This window comes from Penicillium malachiteum (assembly GCF_028827825.1).
Source record: "Penicillium malachiteum strain IBT 17515 chromosome Unknown utg000001l:1.0-8184562.0:1.0-8186909.0, whole genome shotgun sequence".
Lineage (NCBI taxonomy): Eukaryota > Fungi > Ascomycota > Eurotiomycetes > Eurotiales > Aspergillaceae > Penicillium > Penicillium malachiteum.
This window is the reverse complement of record NW_026643094.1, coordinates 1,077,283-1,095,869: the sequence shown is the minus strand read 5'-3', so window position 1 is coordinate 1,095,869 and position 18,587 is coordinate 1,077,283. Positions and strand designations below refer to the sequence as shown.

The following is an 18,587-nucleotide window of genomic DNA, read 5'->3' as shown; positions in this document are numbered from 1 at the left end:
TTGTGTACGGAGTCTACTGCGGACATAGGCGGTGAATTCCCTGTGCTGTCAACTGGTCACGCCAGGTACATCTATACAATCTGACATCTGGAGTCTCGAGATGTCAATTACAATAATTATCACTGTTTTTCAAGTCAATAAAGCCTACATCGTTGCCCTCTGGTATGCAGATACGCTTCTGATAAAAAATGTGATAAGAATCATAAAAATACCAATAGGATTTATTACTGCAGGCTCACCATCCTGAAACGGTCCTACTCCTATAGAGCACCGTGACATCATGGTGATTGACACTTACATCCTATCATTCAAGTCAAAGCGAACATTGAATCAAGGAAAAATGCATATTTCTTAGCAGGAATGTATCTCAATTATACTAACGTAATTAGAATATCCAATCATTGAACAACAAGCAACAAAAGAGGGTGGGTATCGTCATAGATCCAGTCGCATCAAGCCATAATACAGAAACATTAAAGCTCACAGGGAAGACCAATCACCCGTATTGATCGGGCAATCGGTTCAGTCCTCGGTAAAGCAATATACATGAAACAATAAGATAAAGTCCATATCCTCTCAAGGGAATAGCTGAAAAAAAGACATCGCAAAGACACAGCAATCATGAAGAAAACATCTTAAATGTTCTCAACCACGCGCGCATTTATGGCCTGCTGGAATCCATCATCAAACTGGCTGTTTGACTGACCATGAGTGCTAGGACCCTCTCCGGCATTCTCAGCCGTAAGCAGCTGCTGTTGCACAGTCTGGTTCATAGCAGGCAAGAAGATAACCTTGCTGTTAGCAGTCTTAGCCATGGACTGCATGGCTTCGAGGTAGCGGATCTGCATAGCAGGAGCAGAGGAAAGAATATCCGCAGCTTGACGCATCAACTTGGCAGATTCGACTTCGGCGCGAGCGGCGATAACCTTGCTCTCACCAATACGCTTGGATTGAGCAGCCATGGAGAGTGAATCCTGGAGATCATTGCTGAAGATGATATCCTTGATGAGCATCGACTCGACTTGAACACCCCAGCCAGCGGCAACTTCCTCGATGATCTCGGATGTAGATTGGGCGATCTCCTCGCGACGCTCGATCACGTCTTGAAGGACGCGAGCTCCAATGACATGGCGCAAAGTAGTCTGGGTACGCTCGACGAGGGCTTGCTTGACGTTGGAGATACCGAACGCGGCCTTGTGTGGGGAGGTAACTTGGTAGTAGATAACGGAGGTCAGGTTCAGAGTGACGTTGTCCTTGGTCATGCAGACCTGGCGCGGCACCTCGACGATCTGGATCTTGACATCCACAGTTGTGAGGTGCTCGCTGAGAGGGTTGACCTTGACCAGACCGGGATCGACGGATCGCTCGAAGCTATAGAGTAAGATATTAGCAAAATAGATCTTTTAGAAGTGAAGCTTTGGTGTGCATACCGTCCAAATCGAGAGACCAAACCAACTTGACCTTGATCGACAGGCTTGAAGGGGTTGGGACAACAGATACAGCAGGGAATGGCACCACAGAAACCGATGCATGCGCCCAGATTATGAACTGTGGTGGTTTGATATTAGCTATTGCTGCCCTCGTGACTATGTCATTTCAATATCAAGTGTGGTAATATCAAGCTATACTTACTCATCTCAGAGTACCATCCATGCGCATCGGGGTTTTCCGAATCATGCTCAATTGTGGCGGCATATCTAGGCTGCAGATCTCCCAAGCGAGCAGGCTGGACCTTGACTAAACCGCGGTTTGGGTCGCGTTGGGAGGTAGGGTCCTGTCCTACAGGAGCCTTACCAGTGCTTGCACCGTTCAAAGACATTGTGGGTATGTAATAGTATTGAGATGAGTTGAGTTGGAAAGAAAGACGAAAAGGAGACAGGGAAGAAAGTATGACAAGATGAATGAGGGGAAATCATAAGGTTTTTAAACGTCCCATTGTAAACAGAGCTTCCCGCGATCAGCCTTGACCAACCGTACAACTTCAACATTTCACATATGCCCAGTTCTCCGCAGTGGGGCGCCCTACATGGCTTCACCACCAATTATAGTCCTACGCATTTTCTTGCTTTCTTCTCAGGACTTGATCACTTTTTTCACTTTCTAAGCCTTTGCTGAGCCCCCCCGGGCGCAAGGACCTTAGGACCAACAGGACCTCCCCCAGGTTACCTCAGGTATCCACTATGACTGAATAGATTGGTTGAAAGAGCTGCCGTCTACCCGGGATCCAAGTCACTTGGAACCTCGTCAATGAGTCGATGATCTAACCTGCCGAGTCTTCTTTTACTATTTCGGGTTGGCCCCAACCAGACGCGTCCAAGCAGCTTGGCTTTGAGAATCTAGGAAGACGACTATTCTACAAGCTCACTCTTCACGGTATACAGAACTCGGGCATACCGAAGTATGTACGGCTGCACCGGTGATTTAGCCCTGGACCGTAATGAATACCACGGTGCAATCCCTTTTTACTCATTCCTGGACTCTTCTAGGGTGCTTGTTGTGACGATGGTATGCAGGGCTGTCTGCCATAGCGATCGGGACATTCCACACGTGAGGCCCACACTTTTCCAGATGGTTTCTACGGAGCAGTGGACCCTTCTTTGAGCCAAGACCAGTGGAGCCTCTAAAGGGGGCGAGGCTGACTTCCGTGCACTCAGAACATTGAGGGCCGAATGATCTCAAAAAACAGTACAGTTCGGGGCGATGCAGGTGTCAAGAAGATAAAGGCCCCAGGTTCTCGGAGATTATGACTCAAGACGATCTAATTCAAGTTGATGATTTGTTCATGTGTCGGGCGCTAGCATGGAGTTGGCTAGCATGGAGTTGGGTTGCCCTGACGTAAAGCACCAAGACCTCCGGTTCGCCCCCATGATACGGGCCAGGTGATCCACTCGGGCCACGGTTTAAACTTGGGGCAGTGCTGAGGCAGGGTTCAATACCAAGAGATCCTTTGTTTGGGGGATAAGTGTTTCAATATTATCGTCAGTGCCATAGCTGTAGAGAATATGAAATCTACTAGCTGTAGTCAGCAGACAAGATGAATGAGTTGTGGAGGATAATAATCGCGCAAAAAAGCCACAAGTGGACTCTGTATGTCTCACTAATTTAACAACAATGCACTAAACTGATCTATTCTCTATGAACCAATTGTAAAACTTCCGTGCCCCGCGCTAACTATTATGGAGTAGAAACAAAATAAAAAAGGCCTCACTGATCACACGATATGGACATGCCGATTAAGCCGGAGTCCAAAATAACCAACCAACTCCTGCACAGAATTTCAAAGCAGCCGCAAGCCATAACACCAACGCCATACCTCCCTCCGTACGACTTAGCCATCCTCCCACAATGGCCCCAGTCAAAAGCATCACAACCCCTCCAATCCGACGATTGCGCTTCGCGTTCTGAGAAATCCCATCAAATAACCCAGCATCCGACGCAATATCATAGTACACGCTAGTCAAGACGACTCCGGGGATCTCATTAAATCCCAACATGCGAGTTGAGTTGATGGAACCCGCAGATTGAAATGCCAACAGCGCGATAGGAACCAGAGTCAGAAGTGGCCGGTCCAACGTAAACTGTCTTCCACTCTGAGTTTGAACCACATCTGTCTGGATCAAGACGGCTGCGATAATGATCAGGAGTGCTTGGAAGCAGAATGAGAGGAAGAGTGTTCCACGACGACGGGCTCCAAGTGCCTTTGTGCATCGGGCGAAGGTCATAGCGCCTATAACGAAGGCTGCGATTGATACGATAGATCGAGCCCATCCATTGGGGGCTCCTAGTGGTTGATGGGAAGCGCCTAGTCCGAGGACAATGGTGTTTCCTGGGATCGTTAGCTTGATCATCATGGAGCGAGAGATCTGAAGAGCTGGCATCTTACCGGTTTGCATAGCAAGGAAACAGGACCAGGCATTGAATGCGCAACTATCACATAATCCGGTGTTCAGGCAAAGAAGAAGGCAAATTAAATCTGTGAAATTGGTATCCACGGTTTCTCCCCATCGCTTGTTCAATCTTGATCTCCTGTTGAGGGGAGGTGCCAATTGGACTTCATCATCAGGGATGTCAGCTCTCTTTTCAGAAGACATGGTGCAATCTTGCAGTCAACCTTGCAGTTGAAGAGATAGAGAAAATTGCCTGGAGGGAATTCGAGAAATTGTTACAGGACAAGCTCGGAACCTCGGTTCAGCCCTAGGGTAAAGAACGGTATTACAGTGTGGGCCTCGAGAAGATCAGATCTCATCCAGGACGGACCTATAGGCTCCAGAATTTCAATAGTACGAAAACCTGGGAATTATTCAGAACATTTCTTAACTAATCATGTTTTTCCCGATCACAAGTAAGAAAAAGTAGCATCCAAAACGATAGACTCGAGAGTAGTTCGAGGTACCTATGAAGAATGTATTCGCGACCTTGAACATAAGTTACCTACAGTGTGCTCATGTGACTGAATGCATTAGTTCAAGTTAATTCCAGGTGTTCGGTTATCTCTTCTGACCTCGCTATTTCCGATTATTTGATGAGAACCTTGGGATTTCAGCCATCTGCAGACCCCAGCTAAGGTATGCAGTCTCATCCTAGTCTCATCCTAGAAAAGCCAATCCTGCTTAACCGAACTGGACTCCTCTTCTATAATTTCTAAATTCACGCGACTTAATAAACTCAATCCTCTCCTCGAAAAAGCAAGAATCTCCGTGGAATATCCTCTTAAATCGCGCAAGGATGAAGATTGTGCCTCCCACTGGCCCGTCGGCTCACGACACCAATCAAGAGGAAGACCTCATGGCCCGGGCGTCATTTTGAAGAAGGCCTCAGCGACTAATTGAGGTATGTCACCCGACCTGCTCAAAGCTTGTAAAAGCTTGTTCTAAGTCCGAATGTGCCGTCTACTCCGCTTTTTCTTACTCGGAATTGGTCTTCTAATCGGAAGTGAACCATTGGTCCGAATTATCCGAATGCTATTATGTTCAAAGCTCACCGTGCATCTCATTTGGGCTATATCAATATATAAGCATTCATCTATTTTATCCAACTAGTCCTTCAAATAGAAATAATTAGTGCATTTTGAAAAGGAAAAGGGTGTGTAAAATCTCTTAGCTTCTATCTCGAGCTCGCTCCATTATTTCCCCGACTATCTACCAACATGTACGGGAAAAAGGCAGAATAGCCCGAGATCTACACCCTGAGTCGGCTAATCGGCAACCCTTACAGTAATATTGCAAAGAATACCTATTCATCTTTGAATACACATCTGGATGGGTCTATCCAGGCAACACCATTACGGGGATCCACTATCAGCCCTATAGGGCGTGTGGGGACATTCGCATGTGTAGTCATTCTCTTCATAAAGGGATTGCATATGCCGATCAACATAGTTGTCAGGTCTCTTGTTGCTGTAAGGTTGCTATCAATAGCCAGTTTGACTAACAGGGTTCCAATCCTGTTCATGCACTTGCAATTTTGATTTTGGTTTATTTCCCACTATGGAATGGTTTAAAATGTTCGATGTTGAACTTGAAAATTTGAATATGACACGCAGAAATCGATAAACAGTTTGAATAATTCAAGTTGAATGGAGGAAAATTTCTTTTCTACTACAGAATAGCCGGCATTGTTTTTCTTTAAAAATCCAGTTCTGTTAAATCTTATTATCCCATTACGAAATATGGGTCTATTTAGAATAGAGATCGAAGTGAAGTGTAAGCTAGGAGGTTTATCCAGATGTCTGTAAATGATTTCCAATGCGTCCGCATAAACCTCCCGAGTACAACTGTCGAGTAAATTCTTGAACTTACATAGTGCGGACCCGCACTGTTGCTATTTAAAAAAAAAGGATCAATTATGAGAACAATGACGCAGGCATGTTTTAGCGGAAGACCATTCAATGATGCTGGCTCAACTCTAACTCATTTTCTCTATTCGACGCCAATTCAACATTTGCAAAATCTTGAATATGAATTGGAGAGCCTGGGCCCCATGATCTTCTGCGAGTTCAATCGATTTTAAACTTGTCGGGGTTGATCAAGTTGTGTCTAAAATAGGATGAGTTCGATGCCTTCAGACTAAAGAAGAAGGCAGTCAAAGTTTCGCACTGACTTGATCGTCATTAGGTCGAATTGAGGGGTTCCAAGCTTCTTTTTGGTCATTTTCATACAATCTTGGAAGATGCAACAAAATACATGCAGCTAGTTGGATCAACAGATGCATATGGACGTCAGCACTCAGCAGTTGGGTGCCTTACATCGGGGTAAATACTTTTGCTTTGTGGAGAACTTTGGAGGTGCCTTGATACCCCTCATGGTCTGAGTCTAAGCTGGCGGGGGCTTATGATCATATATCTCTCCGATGAGGGTATAAAAGAGTCACTCGGGTACCTCTGGTCTGTTTTCATATCATCCTCATTCTGAGCCTTGAAACACATGATTCATCTGTGTATACTTATCATGACTCGCACTTTTATGCTGAGACTGTGTCTCCCCATTTTCATTCTCTTCAGTACTCTCCAGCGCAGTTATGCTCTCCCTCACAGTTCCACTCCTTATGGATGGGCCTCTGCCGTCGGCGATGATGAATCATCCGTAAGGACACCTCTGCGGGGGGCTTCATCCCTCCTTGGCGTTGTTGAAAACGAAGTGAATTCCAAAAGCAGCGGGGAGGTCTCCCAGTCTGCATTTGAACTAGGCCTTGGGCAGGGTGCCAATGCAGATATAGGAATCCCATTCACCTTCAAGGACGTTGAAAATCCCCAGCCCATTCGTGGTGATCTCGGCTCTACAGACCCCGGTCCACGGACATATGCCTATGATCGCCTGAATCCCAACACCTTCGCTCCACCTGGCTCTGACAGTGGTGAAGTGACGCAGGGGAAGTGGCCTCTCGGTCTTTCCCATAACCGTATTCTTCCAGGACATGCAGGCTGGTCTCGACAAGAAAACACCGATGATCTGCCTGGCGCCACAGCCATGGCTGGGGTCGACATGAAGCTGGCTCCATGGGCCTACCGCGAGCTACACTGGCATCAAGCAAATGAATGGAGCCTTGTCTTGAACGGAAGCGTCCGCGTTCAAACGATGAACGAAGATGGCGAAACATTCACGGATGATGTTACTGCCGGTGATGTCTGGTATTTCCCTTCCGGTGTACCTCATTCACTACAAGCACTTGATGAAGGCGCAGAGTTCATGCTCGTCTTCGATCAAGGTGATTTCAGCGACGGCGGGACAAGTTTGATCACGGAGATGTTCCTGCGTAATCCTAAGGAGGTCTTATCGAAAAATTTCCAAGCTCCGCTTTCGGATTTCGATGAAATGCCTCAAGATCAATTGTACATCTTCAACGGAACACCCGCTCCCAAGAATTTGAGTGAACAGATTGTTCCTGGACCTGGTGGCGTTGCATCTGGCAATTCAAGCTATACGTACCACTTGTCTAAGCAAGAAGCATATGAAACGCCTGGTGGAAGCATCAAGATTATCGACCCTATAAGCTTTCCGATCGCGAAAATGTTTAGTGCAGCACTCGTAACCATCAAGCCGGGAGCAATGCGAGAGATCCACTGGTATGCTCTTTGGTCTGTTCAAAGAGATGGTTGCGAAGATCAATCACTAATAAAGGTTTTCTTGTAGGCACGGTACCAGTGATGAGTGGGGATTTTTCCTCGCCGGAAATGCACGAGTCAGTGTCTATCAAGCACCAACATCTGGGGCCACAATTGATTTTTCCGCTGGAGATATTTCATATGTGAAAGCAACCGCAACACATTACATTGAAAACACAGGAGATGAGGATGTTGTGTTTCTTGAAATGCTCCAGGCTACTCGGTTCACTGATATATCTGTGGGACAGTGGTTGAAGCTCACTCCGAAAGAGATCATCAAGGATACTTTGCATGTGCCGGACAGCTTTTTGGATAATCTTTCTGCCAACAAGCAGTATGTCATACAGGGGAATCGGAACTTGACAGCCTTGGCGGATGGGTCGGGAATTGCGTAGAATTGAAGCCTGAGTGTATGTATTGAAGTCTGGTTGTTAGATGATGTGTGCTCGGTCCAGTCCGTGTTAAACACTTCGGCATTCTGCAGTCAGGAATACTAATAGCATCTAAGCTTACAGGTTCAAGAAGCCTTAATTCACATCCCTTACATCAACTAGCATCATTGGTCTAGTGGTAGAATTCGTCGTTGCCATCGACGAGGCCCGTGTTCGATTCACGGATGATGCACATTTCTTTTTTGTCTTTTTGTTTCTTTTTCACTGTCTCCCGCATTGAAATATGTTTTCTCCCTCTTATTTTTTTGCTTCAAATTGAATTGGATTTTTGTTCTTTTTCTTATTGCAATATACTGAATCAAAAGTTTCAACTAAGTTTACCACATGTGTCTTTAAAGTTAAATAAACTAAACTAAATTTCCAAGGTTGTGGATTCATGATCTGAGCCTTGGAACTTGAATAACGTAGTATACAGTACCTAGGTAATACATATATATCAGACTCGGACGACTCGGATATGATAGGGATAGCCATTCATCCCAGTCCCATCAAATATTCATCCAAATTATCTCTGGCCCGAGAGAGAGATCGACCTTAGAACCGCATTTTTTTTTCTACTACTAGTAGTCCTCTCCACACATTCAATGCTGTATTACGACAAACTTGAAGTGTCTAATCCTACTCTATTCAATAACAGTACTTCAACACCATACCGGGAACCTTGGGAGTTCAGCTAGATGTTCTCAGTAGTCCAAACTTGAAATCCTTCTCCTGCGTTCCAAGGTTCAGGTTCAATGGATCTAATAATTTAAAGCGAAAAGTATTATCTCTGAATTTATATCTCTTAAATGGTGAAAACTATGTAGAAGCCTGAGAAGAACCCTTAGAAAGTAGTACGCGCGCGCCCGGGCGGGAGCATCACTGACCAGTTGGAATGTAACGAGGCCGGGAACCACAACGCCAGGACATCCCGGACTTCCAGGGATACTAAATCCATACTGCCGAATATCACATCCACCAAAGCATAATTTCAGCCTGCCCCTCATATCTACCCCTCTCCAAAACCATCACTCGGTCGAGAAGATGGTCAGCTCCGCCTGCGATACTCTGCCGATGCTGACGCCATCAGACTCCAATTTCGCGTCTTGCCAACCCTGCACGCCATGTTGTAGCATGTGGGCTGCGGGGTTACTCAATTGAAGACGTGATGTACTACTAGCACTGATAAATATGACGAAAAATCACGAGCTTACAGTGTCAAAAAAAGTCCTGGAGCCGGGTGAAATCACCAATTGTTCTCTCAAGTCAATACACCCTGCGACATCAATTTGAACCAACCATCAGCATGGGCTCAACAGAGAAAAAGCAGCTCATAATTAACGCGTTTGCAATGCACTCGCCGAGCCACCTGAATCCAGGATTATTCCGATACCCTAAAGACAAAGGCGCCGACTACAAAAACATCAAGCATTGGATGGCATTAGCCCAGAAGCTCGAAAAGGCCAAATTCCATGCGATATTCTTCGCCGATGTCCTCGGTGGCTATGATGTCTACCGAGGCCCCGCGAATCTAGACCCAACCATTCCAGCCGGCGCCCAGTTCCCAATAAATGACCCCCTATACAGCATTCCAGCCATGGCAGCCGTGACAGAAAGCATCGGATTCGGAGTGACCGCATCAACAACCTATGACGCCCCTTATGCACTCGCGCGCCGATTCTCAACCGTCGACCACCTCAGCAATGGACGAATCGGCTGGAACATTGTTACCTCGTACCTGGATTCCGCGGCCCGGAACTTTGGTCTAGATACACAGGTGGAGCATGATGAACGTTATCGCATTGCCGACGAATACCTCGATGTCACCTACAAGCTCTGGGAGGCGTCTTGGAGGGATGATGCTGTGGAGTGGAATCAGAGTGATGCGACGCCCGATGGTGCGATCGAGGGTCAACGGTATGCGGATCCTCGTGGCGTGCGCCAGATCAATCATAAGGGGAAATATTTCCAGGTTTCAGGCCCTCATCTCTGTGAGCCTAGTCCCCAGCGTACGCCCTTCATTTTGCAGGCTGGAACTTCAACTGCGGGCAAAGCATTTGCGGCGAAGCATGCCGAGGCGGTATTCTTGCATGCACAGAAACCCGAGCTAGTACGTCCGTCTGTGGATAGTATCCGTCAACAGGCTGCTGAGCTGTGTCGCGATCCTCGAGAAATTAAGGTTGTGGCTGGAGCTCTGGTCGTCGTTGCGGAGACAGATGAGGCGGCTCACGCCAAGTTCGATAACTTCAAGAAGTATGGGGACACGGAAGGTGCGCTGGCTTTGTTTGGTGGATGGACTGGATATGATCTCTCGACCTATGCTGAGGATCAAGACTTCCGATTTGTGGAGCAGCCTGCAGTGCGTAGCATGGTCAACCACTGGGCGAGCACTGTGCCTGGCACAGAGGGAAAGAAGTGGGATAAGAAAACTATCGCTGAATATCTCACCCTGGGTGGGAATGGAGTCAAGATCATCGGCAGCGTGCAGACAGTCGCTGATGAGCTGGAACGATGGGTTGACGTTGGCGATGTCGATGGCTTCAACTTGAGCTATGCAACTCTCGATGAGACATTCGATGATATTATCGATTTGCTTCTTCCAGAGCTCCAGAGGCGTGGGCTGTTCTGGTCTGACTATGTTGTCAAGGGTGGAACGTTCCGAGAGAACATGTATGGAAAAAAGGGACAGTCAAGACTCCCTGATGCTCACCCAGGAGCCAAGTACTTCTGGAAGAAGGGTCAAGAAGTGCCTCCGTACTCATTGACAGAGTCACAATAAGCGCCCAAGGCGAGTTGTGTGCATTCATATCGAATGAAAATGATAATATCATATGAAAATAGAAAATGCAATTCAAATTCTCTCCACCAAAACTGAAGGCGATCCACTTTTCGAGTAAAATTTAGAGGCCAAAGCGATTCATTTCTGTAAATAATATAAAATTGTTTCTATGAAAACACCGAAATCTAAGTAATACTTGTCTACTTCAAACATCCCACCACCCTTCCATATGTTTCTTCAAATCAACCTCCTCAGGGAGATAGAGATGCGGCACCAAATTAGCATTAGGATTCTTCTCTCTCGAAGTCCAGCCATTCTCAAAGTACGCAAAGCGATTGCCACTAGAATTGACATAAGTATACTCCCAATCCTCCCAGCGAGGATCTCGACGGATGTAATTCGCGGCAGATGCACTTCCAGGGAACAAGCCATGGATACGCGAGCCGGGTTGACCACCGTTATACCATGAGCTGCAGTTTGCCGACCATACAGTTCGCGGATAAAAATTGTCACAATATTCAACAAAATCATCTGTCGCCTGCTTTGATGGTGCGATAGTCTTGATACCTTGACTGCGTATCTTGCGCAAGACCTTAGCCACATAGACGATCTGGTTCTCCATGCTGTTTGGAACGGTTCCACTGTGACCTGCAGCGTAAGGACCACCAAGCCAGAAAAGATTGGGGAAACCTGGTGTCGAAAATCCAAGGTATGAGTAGGGGAATCCGAATGTACCGTCTCTCTTCCATGCGTATTTGAGATCGATGCCGTTGGCAATGATTGAAAATGGGGGAGCGTGGTCTGTGTTCGCACCAGTAGAGCATATGACAATGTCAACGTCCCTTTCAACACCATCCTCGGTGATAATGCTTTTCTCAGTGAAGCGCTTAATCCGAGTCCGGATGTAGTCCACATTATCTTTGGTCAAGGCCTCAAGGTATCCAGGTCCTGGAGTGGGACGACGGCAGTTTGGTGGGAAATCAGGGAGGATCTGGCTGGCCAATTCAGGCTTATCGGCGATGCGCTGTAGCATAAGCTCAGTCCATTTTTCCTTGAGGGCCTTGTTGTCGGGCGCATCTTTGAAAATCGCACTGAAGCGTTGGAAGTACCCGCTCTCCACCTCTTTGCGGTATTCCAAGTATTTCTGAGGGTCTTTGAAAGATTCCAATTGCTCCTCTGAAAACAGGTTTGGCTCAAGACGACGGACACCGTTATTTCCGCTGCTGAATGAGTCCGCGATCCAAGTTGGATTACGGGTATAATGGTCGACATGACTGGCAAGAGGCTGTATTGAGGGAAGAACTTGGAGTCCCGAGGCCCCGTTTCCAATAAGTGCAATTCGCTTCCCCTTCAGATCAACATTATGCTCCCAGCTGGATGAATGGAAGAGAGCACCCTTGAAGTTGTTGATCCCCTCGTAATCAGGAAGTTTCCAGGCGTTGAAATGACCTATGGCGTTGATAAGGATATCCAACTTCTCTTCATAAACCTAGAAATGGAATCAGAAACGATAAATTATTTCGACAAGCTGAAGTATGACTCTCTCACCTTGCCAGATCCATCTAGATGTTGGATAGAAACCTTCCATTTCCCCTCTTCATTCAGCCACTCCGCCCTTTGCACTTGTTGCTGAAACCGAATATACTGATAGACATTATACTTCTTTGCAACACTCTGCCAGTAGTCTCTAATTTCTGCTCCCTGGGCGAATTCTTCTGTCCACTGTGTATTGGGCGAAAATGTCGATTGGTATGCATGTGCGGGTATATCACATCTCACACCAGGGTAGGTGTTCTCAAACCATGTCCCTCCCTGATTTAGAATAATCAGAGAAATTTTCATTTGAAACATTGAAAGAGAGATTCTATTCATACCACATCTGAATTCTTATCGTAGATTCGTAAATCAAGCCCGGGAAGCTTAGCCGGTAGCAGTATACCCGCGTTGACGCCCGTGAGCCCAGCACCAATGACGCCTACTTTAATAGGTCTTACTATATCAACAGGGTGCTCTTCAATAGTAAAATTAGATTTTAACGCTTGAATACCGGAATCAAGGTCGTTGAGAGTGCTTTTTATCGTCACCGAGGGCGCTCGAGCTGGATCTGAAGGAGCTTTGACTGGCTCTGAATGTGACACGCTGGGAAACGAAGGCAGCGCCGTAACATGAGGGTTCTCTAATAGAGTCATGGTCGAATTTAGATTCAAGTGTTTTAGTCTGAGTCCTCGACTGGAAAGAAACAGGAAATGGGAGAAAAGTATTACTTTGCTGATAGCTTGAATTTGGGCTGTTCATGCTTAATGTATCTAGTAGTATCCTGCACGCAATTTAAACGGTATTACACGCCACATATTTCGTAGCTTACTGAACAGAGGGACTGAAGTTAAAACACCACTCTCCTCATAATTACCCAGCGCTGAGTATCTGGTAATATTGCATAATTGCCAAGACTGATTTGTTGCAGGTAACATCATCATTAACTGCGATTGCGTGAGGGGATGTTTCCCGTCAACGACACCATAAACTCCACCCAAAACGCCATTGTGGGGCAACGAGTTCTACATGCAGAGTCTTATGCTCAGTATTGGGGTCAATGGTACCTTTGATAGGCACTAATTATAGGCAATTTTTAAAAGAGATCCTTCTGGTTCTATGCATGGACTCTGTCTCGGCCGATACCGTGGTTTTATCACAATCATATCGCGACGGATCACAGAGAAATTCATTTGAAAACCTAGAAAGACGCAAAGAAGAGTAAAAACAACAGTCATATCTACATACTGGCATTCATGCTAAGTACTGGACGGGTGTAAAGGGGCATTGGATACAGGCACCCAGTCGTATGTGGTAGACAAATGCCCGGGTGGAAGTTCCAAATAATATCTTGCCCGGGCGTGGTTACTTTTGTTAGATGAGGCATTCATGTTACTGGAGTAGGTAGATCATTGAACACAAGTCCTCACGCCGCGCTTCGCGCGGCACTGCCAATGACTCGGAAGCAGCGAGCATTTGAAAATGGGAAATGTAGGTATCCATCCATGGATGCACATGTGTCATCAGCACGCGAGTGCTTGGCCAGATGTGTCTACATCCATTTTCTCAGACAGGGATGCTCACATACTTAGGTACAGGGCTCAGTCTGAGTCAGTGGCATATATAGGTGAGTGATGAGCTACACCTCTTTGTATGTAAGTACCAACGGGGTTACCTACATGATTATATGGAGAGGAAGGCTAATAACTGCTACTATATAGTTGGATATAGGTAACTGGCAACCCTAGAGATATCTAAAATGAGAGATAGCCGATGTTAAGAGATATCCAAAAGGAAGAGATAGCTAAATTAAGAGGGACCTCGGGACATACTCATGTCCAGATGGAATAAATAAAAGAAAAATCTAGTCTATTCGTAAGTCTGTATGTATTCTGCCAGTGAGGAAACTCGAAAAAAACCACTGCAACCCAAGTAAGAAAAGAGGTCTATATTTAAGGTCTACTATACTACAAGATGAATTCAAATTTGTCCTAACTCAACATCAGGACCCTGGGCTTTTCTCAGGCGGAATTTTCGATTCCGCGTCAGTCGAGTGAGCTGGTCATTATAATGGGAACTCACAACTTCCTTCTTTTCGGTGCTCTCCACACGTTTGAAGTTTGTGTTTCTGTCACTGGAAAGACGTTTTTGATGAAAAGAATGCGAAAAGAACGCTGATTTTCCCACATGATTTTCATTGGGCCATATGCCAGGGTGCCAACAACCAAGGGCACAAAAATTGCAACTGAGATTCCATCTATTGGCAGGTAAGTTAGTCTCAACTTAGGCTACAACCATATGTCAGACGAAAACGACTTACAGACTCGCCAGTATATCCAGCTGCTTGGAAAGCTGACATTGCCATCAGTATGAGGGAAAGTTTCAATATTAAGCGCAAAGAAAGAAGAGAGAAAGGATAGTGGAGCCTGTGAGGTGATGAGATGATTTAGCTATGTATGACCACGAAAAAATTTGAAAGGTTAGTGAGAAGGCCTCTTACAAATACGATCATCACAATTGTGAAGACCAAGATCGTTCGCCCTTGGTCGGCAGTCTCCTGTGTCTGTTCGCGAGCTGCCTTTGCTTCCATGACGTTCGCATGTTTTTGCTTCAGATCCAAGAGATAATTGATCTGCAAAATAGTGGTTTGAGTAAGAAATCCAAGATCATAAAAGATTCACAGGCATCAACTTACCGCGTCATACGAAATTTTGGCATCTTCATCCATCTTCTTGATTCTATCCAGGCGTAGCCCGACACCGGCTCGTTGCTGATAATATTGTAAAACCTGGTCCTGGAGAGTCTTCGTAGTCGTGCCGTCTTCTTGTTTTTCAATGTCAAATAGCTTGAAAAGGTTCTGTGTCAAATCCTCTTTATCATCAAGAATACGCTCAAGAATATTGAGTTTGTCTCGAATGTCTTTGATCTCTTCTAAGAGTTCAATGTCGTCGTCAAGGTCCAAATCGCTGACGTCTCCCAGACGATCCTTGAATGAGTTGAAAAGCATGACTTCCTTATCAGCCTGCGAATAAGTGTATAGAAGGCACATAGATTAGCTTCAAACTCCCCGATAACCTTTGAGCTTTCATGCTGGGGTTGGGTGAAGTGGCGAGGTGTAACAATCCATGGCAAATTATTTCTGCTTTCACTTACAACAAGACCTATAGACTCTGCGAACATATCAAACAGTGTTTCTTCTCCATTCCCTATCCGTGCTTGGCATCTATCAATTGAGCTCGCACAAAAACTAGTGATCAATGCTGCAAGGTCGTAGACATTTCGTATCTGTGGGCGCATGTCTCGATTAATATGATCACAGATAAGAGCCAAGGAGAACTTTGACGATTCCTGTCTTGATCTCCAATCTCCTCGGTGTGAGGAAAACTTGTAATGATAGTTTCTAGGGAACAATGTCAGCTTCATACAAGATTTTTCCAACTTCACGATAAAGCTTCTCACTGTTATCAAGAACCCACAACCACAGTTGATCCAACATACAAAGTTTGAATTTTTCTTGGTATCTCATATAATTTTCGTTCAAAGGGTACTTAGGAGGCTCGTTTGTTTGTCTATCGCTGCTCTGAGCCTTATTATTTGTCGTTTTATTGTTCTTGTTTGGTGGCGGCGAAGCTGCGTTTTCCCCCATAGACGAGCTGTTCCCATAATCCTCTTTATGCGAGTAGCGTTTTTTTGCCTGATAGCGCACAATCACTTGATCTGCATCTCGCCTGACCGTATCAGGCAAAGAAGAGTAGAAATATTGATCCAAGGTACGTGACTCACGGCGTTGTCGGGTCTGTGCTGCTTCACCCGTTCCTTTAACCCCCGAGCCAGAAGAGCCATCAGTCTGATTGGTGGAATTGGCGGAATCTTGAGACTGAACTGCACCCAAAACATTGATCGAGGGAGAATTTTCCTCGCTGTCTCTTTCGGAATGACTATTGTTAGCTAGGGCAAGTGCGTCCATGAGATACTCGATCGCCTGATTCATATCAGTAGTGGATGCTTTCTTCTGGGGACTGCCAGAAGATTTTCTCTTCCAGAAATTGGGCCAAAAAGCGAATCTATGAGTCGTGACAGAGGATTCTCCACCTTGATTCATCGAAATGAGATGACTTTTTAATAGCCTGTGGGCCCTTTCAGCATCCAAGCTCTGACCGGAGGCTTGGTGATGTCGTATAGAACATTGGATGGCCTTAAAAATCATCTCTTGACTGAGTTTGCTGCAAGGTGGGAACTTCGACTCAAGCATTGAAACAACAGCTATACACAACTCTTTGTATGTCTGTTTTGTGTGATCTTTTGGATCTATTTCACTCGCCACATTCTCCTGGAACCCTCGAGCTCGGGTAGCAAATTCAGACTGTGCGATTTCTCGTCTTCTCTTTCTTTGCACCTTCACAGTTTGAAAGGTAAGAAATGGCATCTTTTCATAGTTTATACGGCGAACTAGGGAATTCTCACATAGAGCGCCACTTTGCACTTCTTCAACTGCTTCTTCTGTTCAATGGTAACTTTGGAATGTTCACGACCGGGCTTTAGGTTGAGTAATGAGCTGGGATCAATAGCTGTATGTTTTAGATGTTTTAGACTACGATTGCCAAAATTCTTAGGATTATAATCTGTCCCTCTTCGGCTAACAATCGATTGGTTGTCACCAAATGTAGAAGCCGCATCATCTGCTTCATCATCTTGCGAAACTTGAAAATTCGTTGAATTCCGCTCCCCTGAGCCTCTTTTTTCAAGATATGTGGAGGTTTGATTGGCATCAAAGTTGGTTTCCTCTGCAACTTTCTGGAAAGCCTGTTGTTCATTCTGTTCTCGGCGTGTGTCGAGTTCACCTTGCCTAGTTAAAACACCACTAGTCCCATCTACTGAAGGAGAACTAAGCGCTGATTTGAATTGCCCATTCCCTCGAGGTGGAAATTTCTTATCCTCTGGATCCAGTTCGTTTTCACCAAGGTTTTCACGTTCGCCAGGCTCATCAACCCCTGGAGCGTTCGACCTGCTCTCCTTTTTGATAGAGGTATCGACCAAAGGTGGGTCTCTATGCTCTGCATCCTCGTTCCCTCCTGCAGTAGGACTGAGAGGCATGTGGTCTTCCGTCTTTTCGTGGCTCGCTCCTCCTTCAAATGTCGTGGTTTTCTTGACAGTCTTGCTATCATCGCTACCAGGCATGGGTTCTTCTTTTGGATTGATACTCCAGCATCCCTTTTCGTAGTTTTCGCCATTTTATCATCTCTTGCATTGCTCTTATGCTTGTCTTTCTCCTGGTCTTCATTCGCTTTCTTGTCCCGTAGTTTTGCTATCTTATCAAGATACTGAATCACCGTAGAGCTCTGCCCCGAGCCATGATCTCTTGTTTGAAACTGTTGTCGTATTAGTCCTGGAAATTTTTACAAAATTCGTTTCTTTCGCTTACGTGAAATGCAGGATACATGAAGCTTGACTGCGGTGACCCAGTATGCTCCTTTTGAGTTCCTTGAACAAAAGTCTTGCAGCGTGTATATTCAATATCAGACGAGCCCGCAGTCATTTCAAAGTAGATCGAATCAATTAGATCTTGAGCCAAGTCCCACTGATGAGGAATAGTATTTTAGCGGGTATCACTGAAATTCTCCCCAAGAGGGAAAAAACTCACATCATTCACAGGCAGATGAACTCACCTAAAGTCAGGCATTCTCGAATCATCCGTTGGGAACCACTCATTCCATGAATCTTTCATTTTCTTCGCAACTCCTTCTGTATAGATGACCTCATAGCATTTGCTTCTTCTTTGCAAGGTATAGAAGGCCTCATCCTGGCAATAGAAGTCAGAGATAGTGCATATATGCTTGCTGGCTGCATTATCTTGCTGATTTTTGATTTTTGGCTTTTGAGGCGCTTTCGGACGCGGAGGTACTCGAATTGGACATTCAAGAAGACCCAGCATGTCATAAGTTTTGTTGCCATCATTTTTTGAAATTTCATTGTGATAATCCATTGCCCATTGAAGAATAGTTTGACCGTTGTCTGCAATCGAATTTAGGCTTGCACCATTCATAAGCAAGCGTCGAACCACATCTCTCGCATGTTCGCTCTTCCATGTTACTGCCCAAAAAAGCCCAGTCGGAGCTTTTTTTATGGGTACATGCTCATCGATCCTGATACAGCAAAGCAAATATTGAACAATAGACTCGTAGCCAGCAAAAGCAGCAGCCCGAACAGCTTCTATGGTCTTTGTTTCACATCGAACTTCGTCCCG

The 18,587-nt window shown here is 45.6% G+C and overlaps 8 protein-coding genes across 8 annotated transcripts; 2 read left to right on the top strand and 6 right to left on the bottom strand.

Annotated features, from left to right (window-relative positions):
* Nucleotides 1-635: 635 nt before the first annotated feature.
* N7483_000413 (slipin family protein) lies at nt 636-1,819 on the bottom strand (the record flags this gene model as incomplete). Its single annotated transcript, XM_057083851.1, has 3 exons — nt 636-1,371; nt 1,431-1,548; nt 1,633-1,819. The coding sequence occupies 3 exons, from the start codon at nt 1,817-1,819 to the stop codon at nt 636-638; spliced, it is 1,041 nt and encodes a 346-aa protein (XP_056950000.1).
* A 1,414-nt stretch (nt 1,820-3,233) lies between these two features.
* Nucleotides 3,234-4,091, bottom strand: N7483_000412 (YoaK family protein; the record flags this gene model as incomplete). The annotated part of the gene is made up of 1 exon (XM_057083850.1): nt 3,234-4,091. The coding sequence occupies one exon, from the start codon at nt 4,089-4,091 to the stop codon at nt 3,234-3,236; it is 858 nt and encodes a 285-aa protein (XP_056949999.1).
* Nucleotides 4,092-6,422: 2,331 nt separating this feature from the next.
* On the top strand, nt 6,423-8,272 carry N7483_000411 (uncharacterized protein; the record flags this gene model as incomplete). Its single annotated transcript, XM_057083849.1, has 3 exons — nt 6,423-7,561; nt 7,629-7,979; nt 8,155-8,272. The coding sequence occupies 3 exons, from the start codon at nt 6,423-6,425 to the stop codon at nt 8,270-8,272; spliced, it is 1,608 nt and encodes a 535-aa protein (XP_056949998.1).
* A 1,065-nt stretch (nt 8,273-9,337) lies between these two features.
* N7483_000410 (LLM class flavin-dependent oxidoreductase) lies at nt 9,338-10,810 on the top strand (the record flags this gene model as incomplete). The annotated part of the gene is made up of 1 exon (XM_057083848.1): nt 9,338-10,810. One exon carries the CDS (start codon nt 9,338-9,340, stop codon nt 10,808-10,810), a length of 1,473 nt encoding a protein of 490 aa, XP_056949997.1.
* Nucleotides 10,811-11,015: 205 nt separating this feature from the next.
* N7483_000409 (flavin-containing monooxygenase) lies at nt 11,016-12,999 on the bottom strand (the record flags this gene model as incomplete). The annotated part of the gene is made up of 3 exons (XM_057083847.1): nt 11,016-12,299; nt 12,359-12,622; nt 12,685-12,999. The coding sequence occupies 3 exons, from the start codon at nt 12,997-12,999 to the stop codon at nt 11,016-11,018; spliced, it is 1,863 nt and encodes a 620-aa protein (XP_056949996.1).
* A 2,030-nt stretch (nt 13,000-15,029) lies between these two features.
* Nucleotides 15,030-15,350, bottom strand: N7483_000408 (uncharacterized protein; the record flags this gene model as incomplete). Its single annotated transcript, XM_057083846.1, has 1 exon — nt 15,030-15,350. The coding sequence occupies one exon, from the start codon at nt 15,348-15,350 to the stop codon at nt 15,030-15,032; it is 321 nt and encodes a 106-aa protein (XP_056949995.1).
* Nucleotides 15,351-15,743: 393 nt separating this feature from the next.
* Nucleotides 15,744-16,334, bottom strand: N7483_000407 (uncharacterized protein; the record flags this gene model as incomplete). Its single annotated transcript, XM_057083845.1, has 1 exon — nt 15,744-16,334. The coding sequence occupies one exon, from the start codon at nt 16,332-16,334 to the stop codon at nt 15,744-15,746; it is 591 nt and encodes a 196-aa protein (XP_056949994.1).
* A 458-nt stretch (nt 16,335-16,792) lies between these two features.
* On the bottom strand, nt 16,793-17,521 carry N7483_000406 (uncharacterized protein; the record flags this gene model as incomplete). The annotated part of the gene is made up of 1 exon (XM_057083844.1): nt 16,793-17,521. The coding sequence occupies one exon, from the start codon at nt 17,519-17,521 to the stop codon at nt 16,793-16,795; it is 729 nt and encodes a 242-aa protein (XP_056949993.1).
* Nucleotides 17,522-18,587: the final 1,066 nt, after the last annotated feature.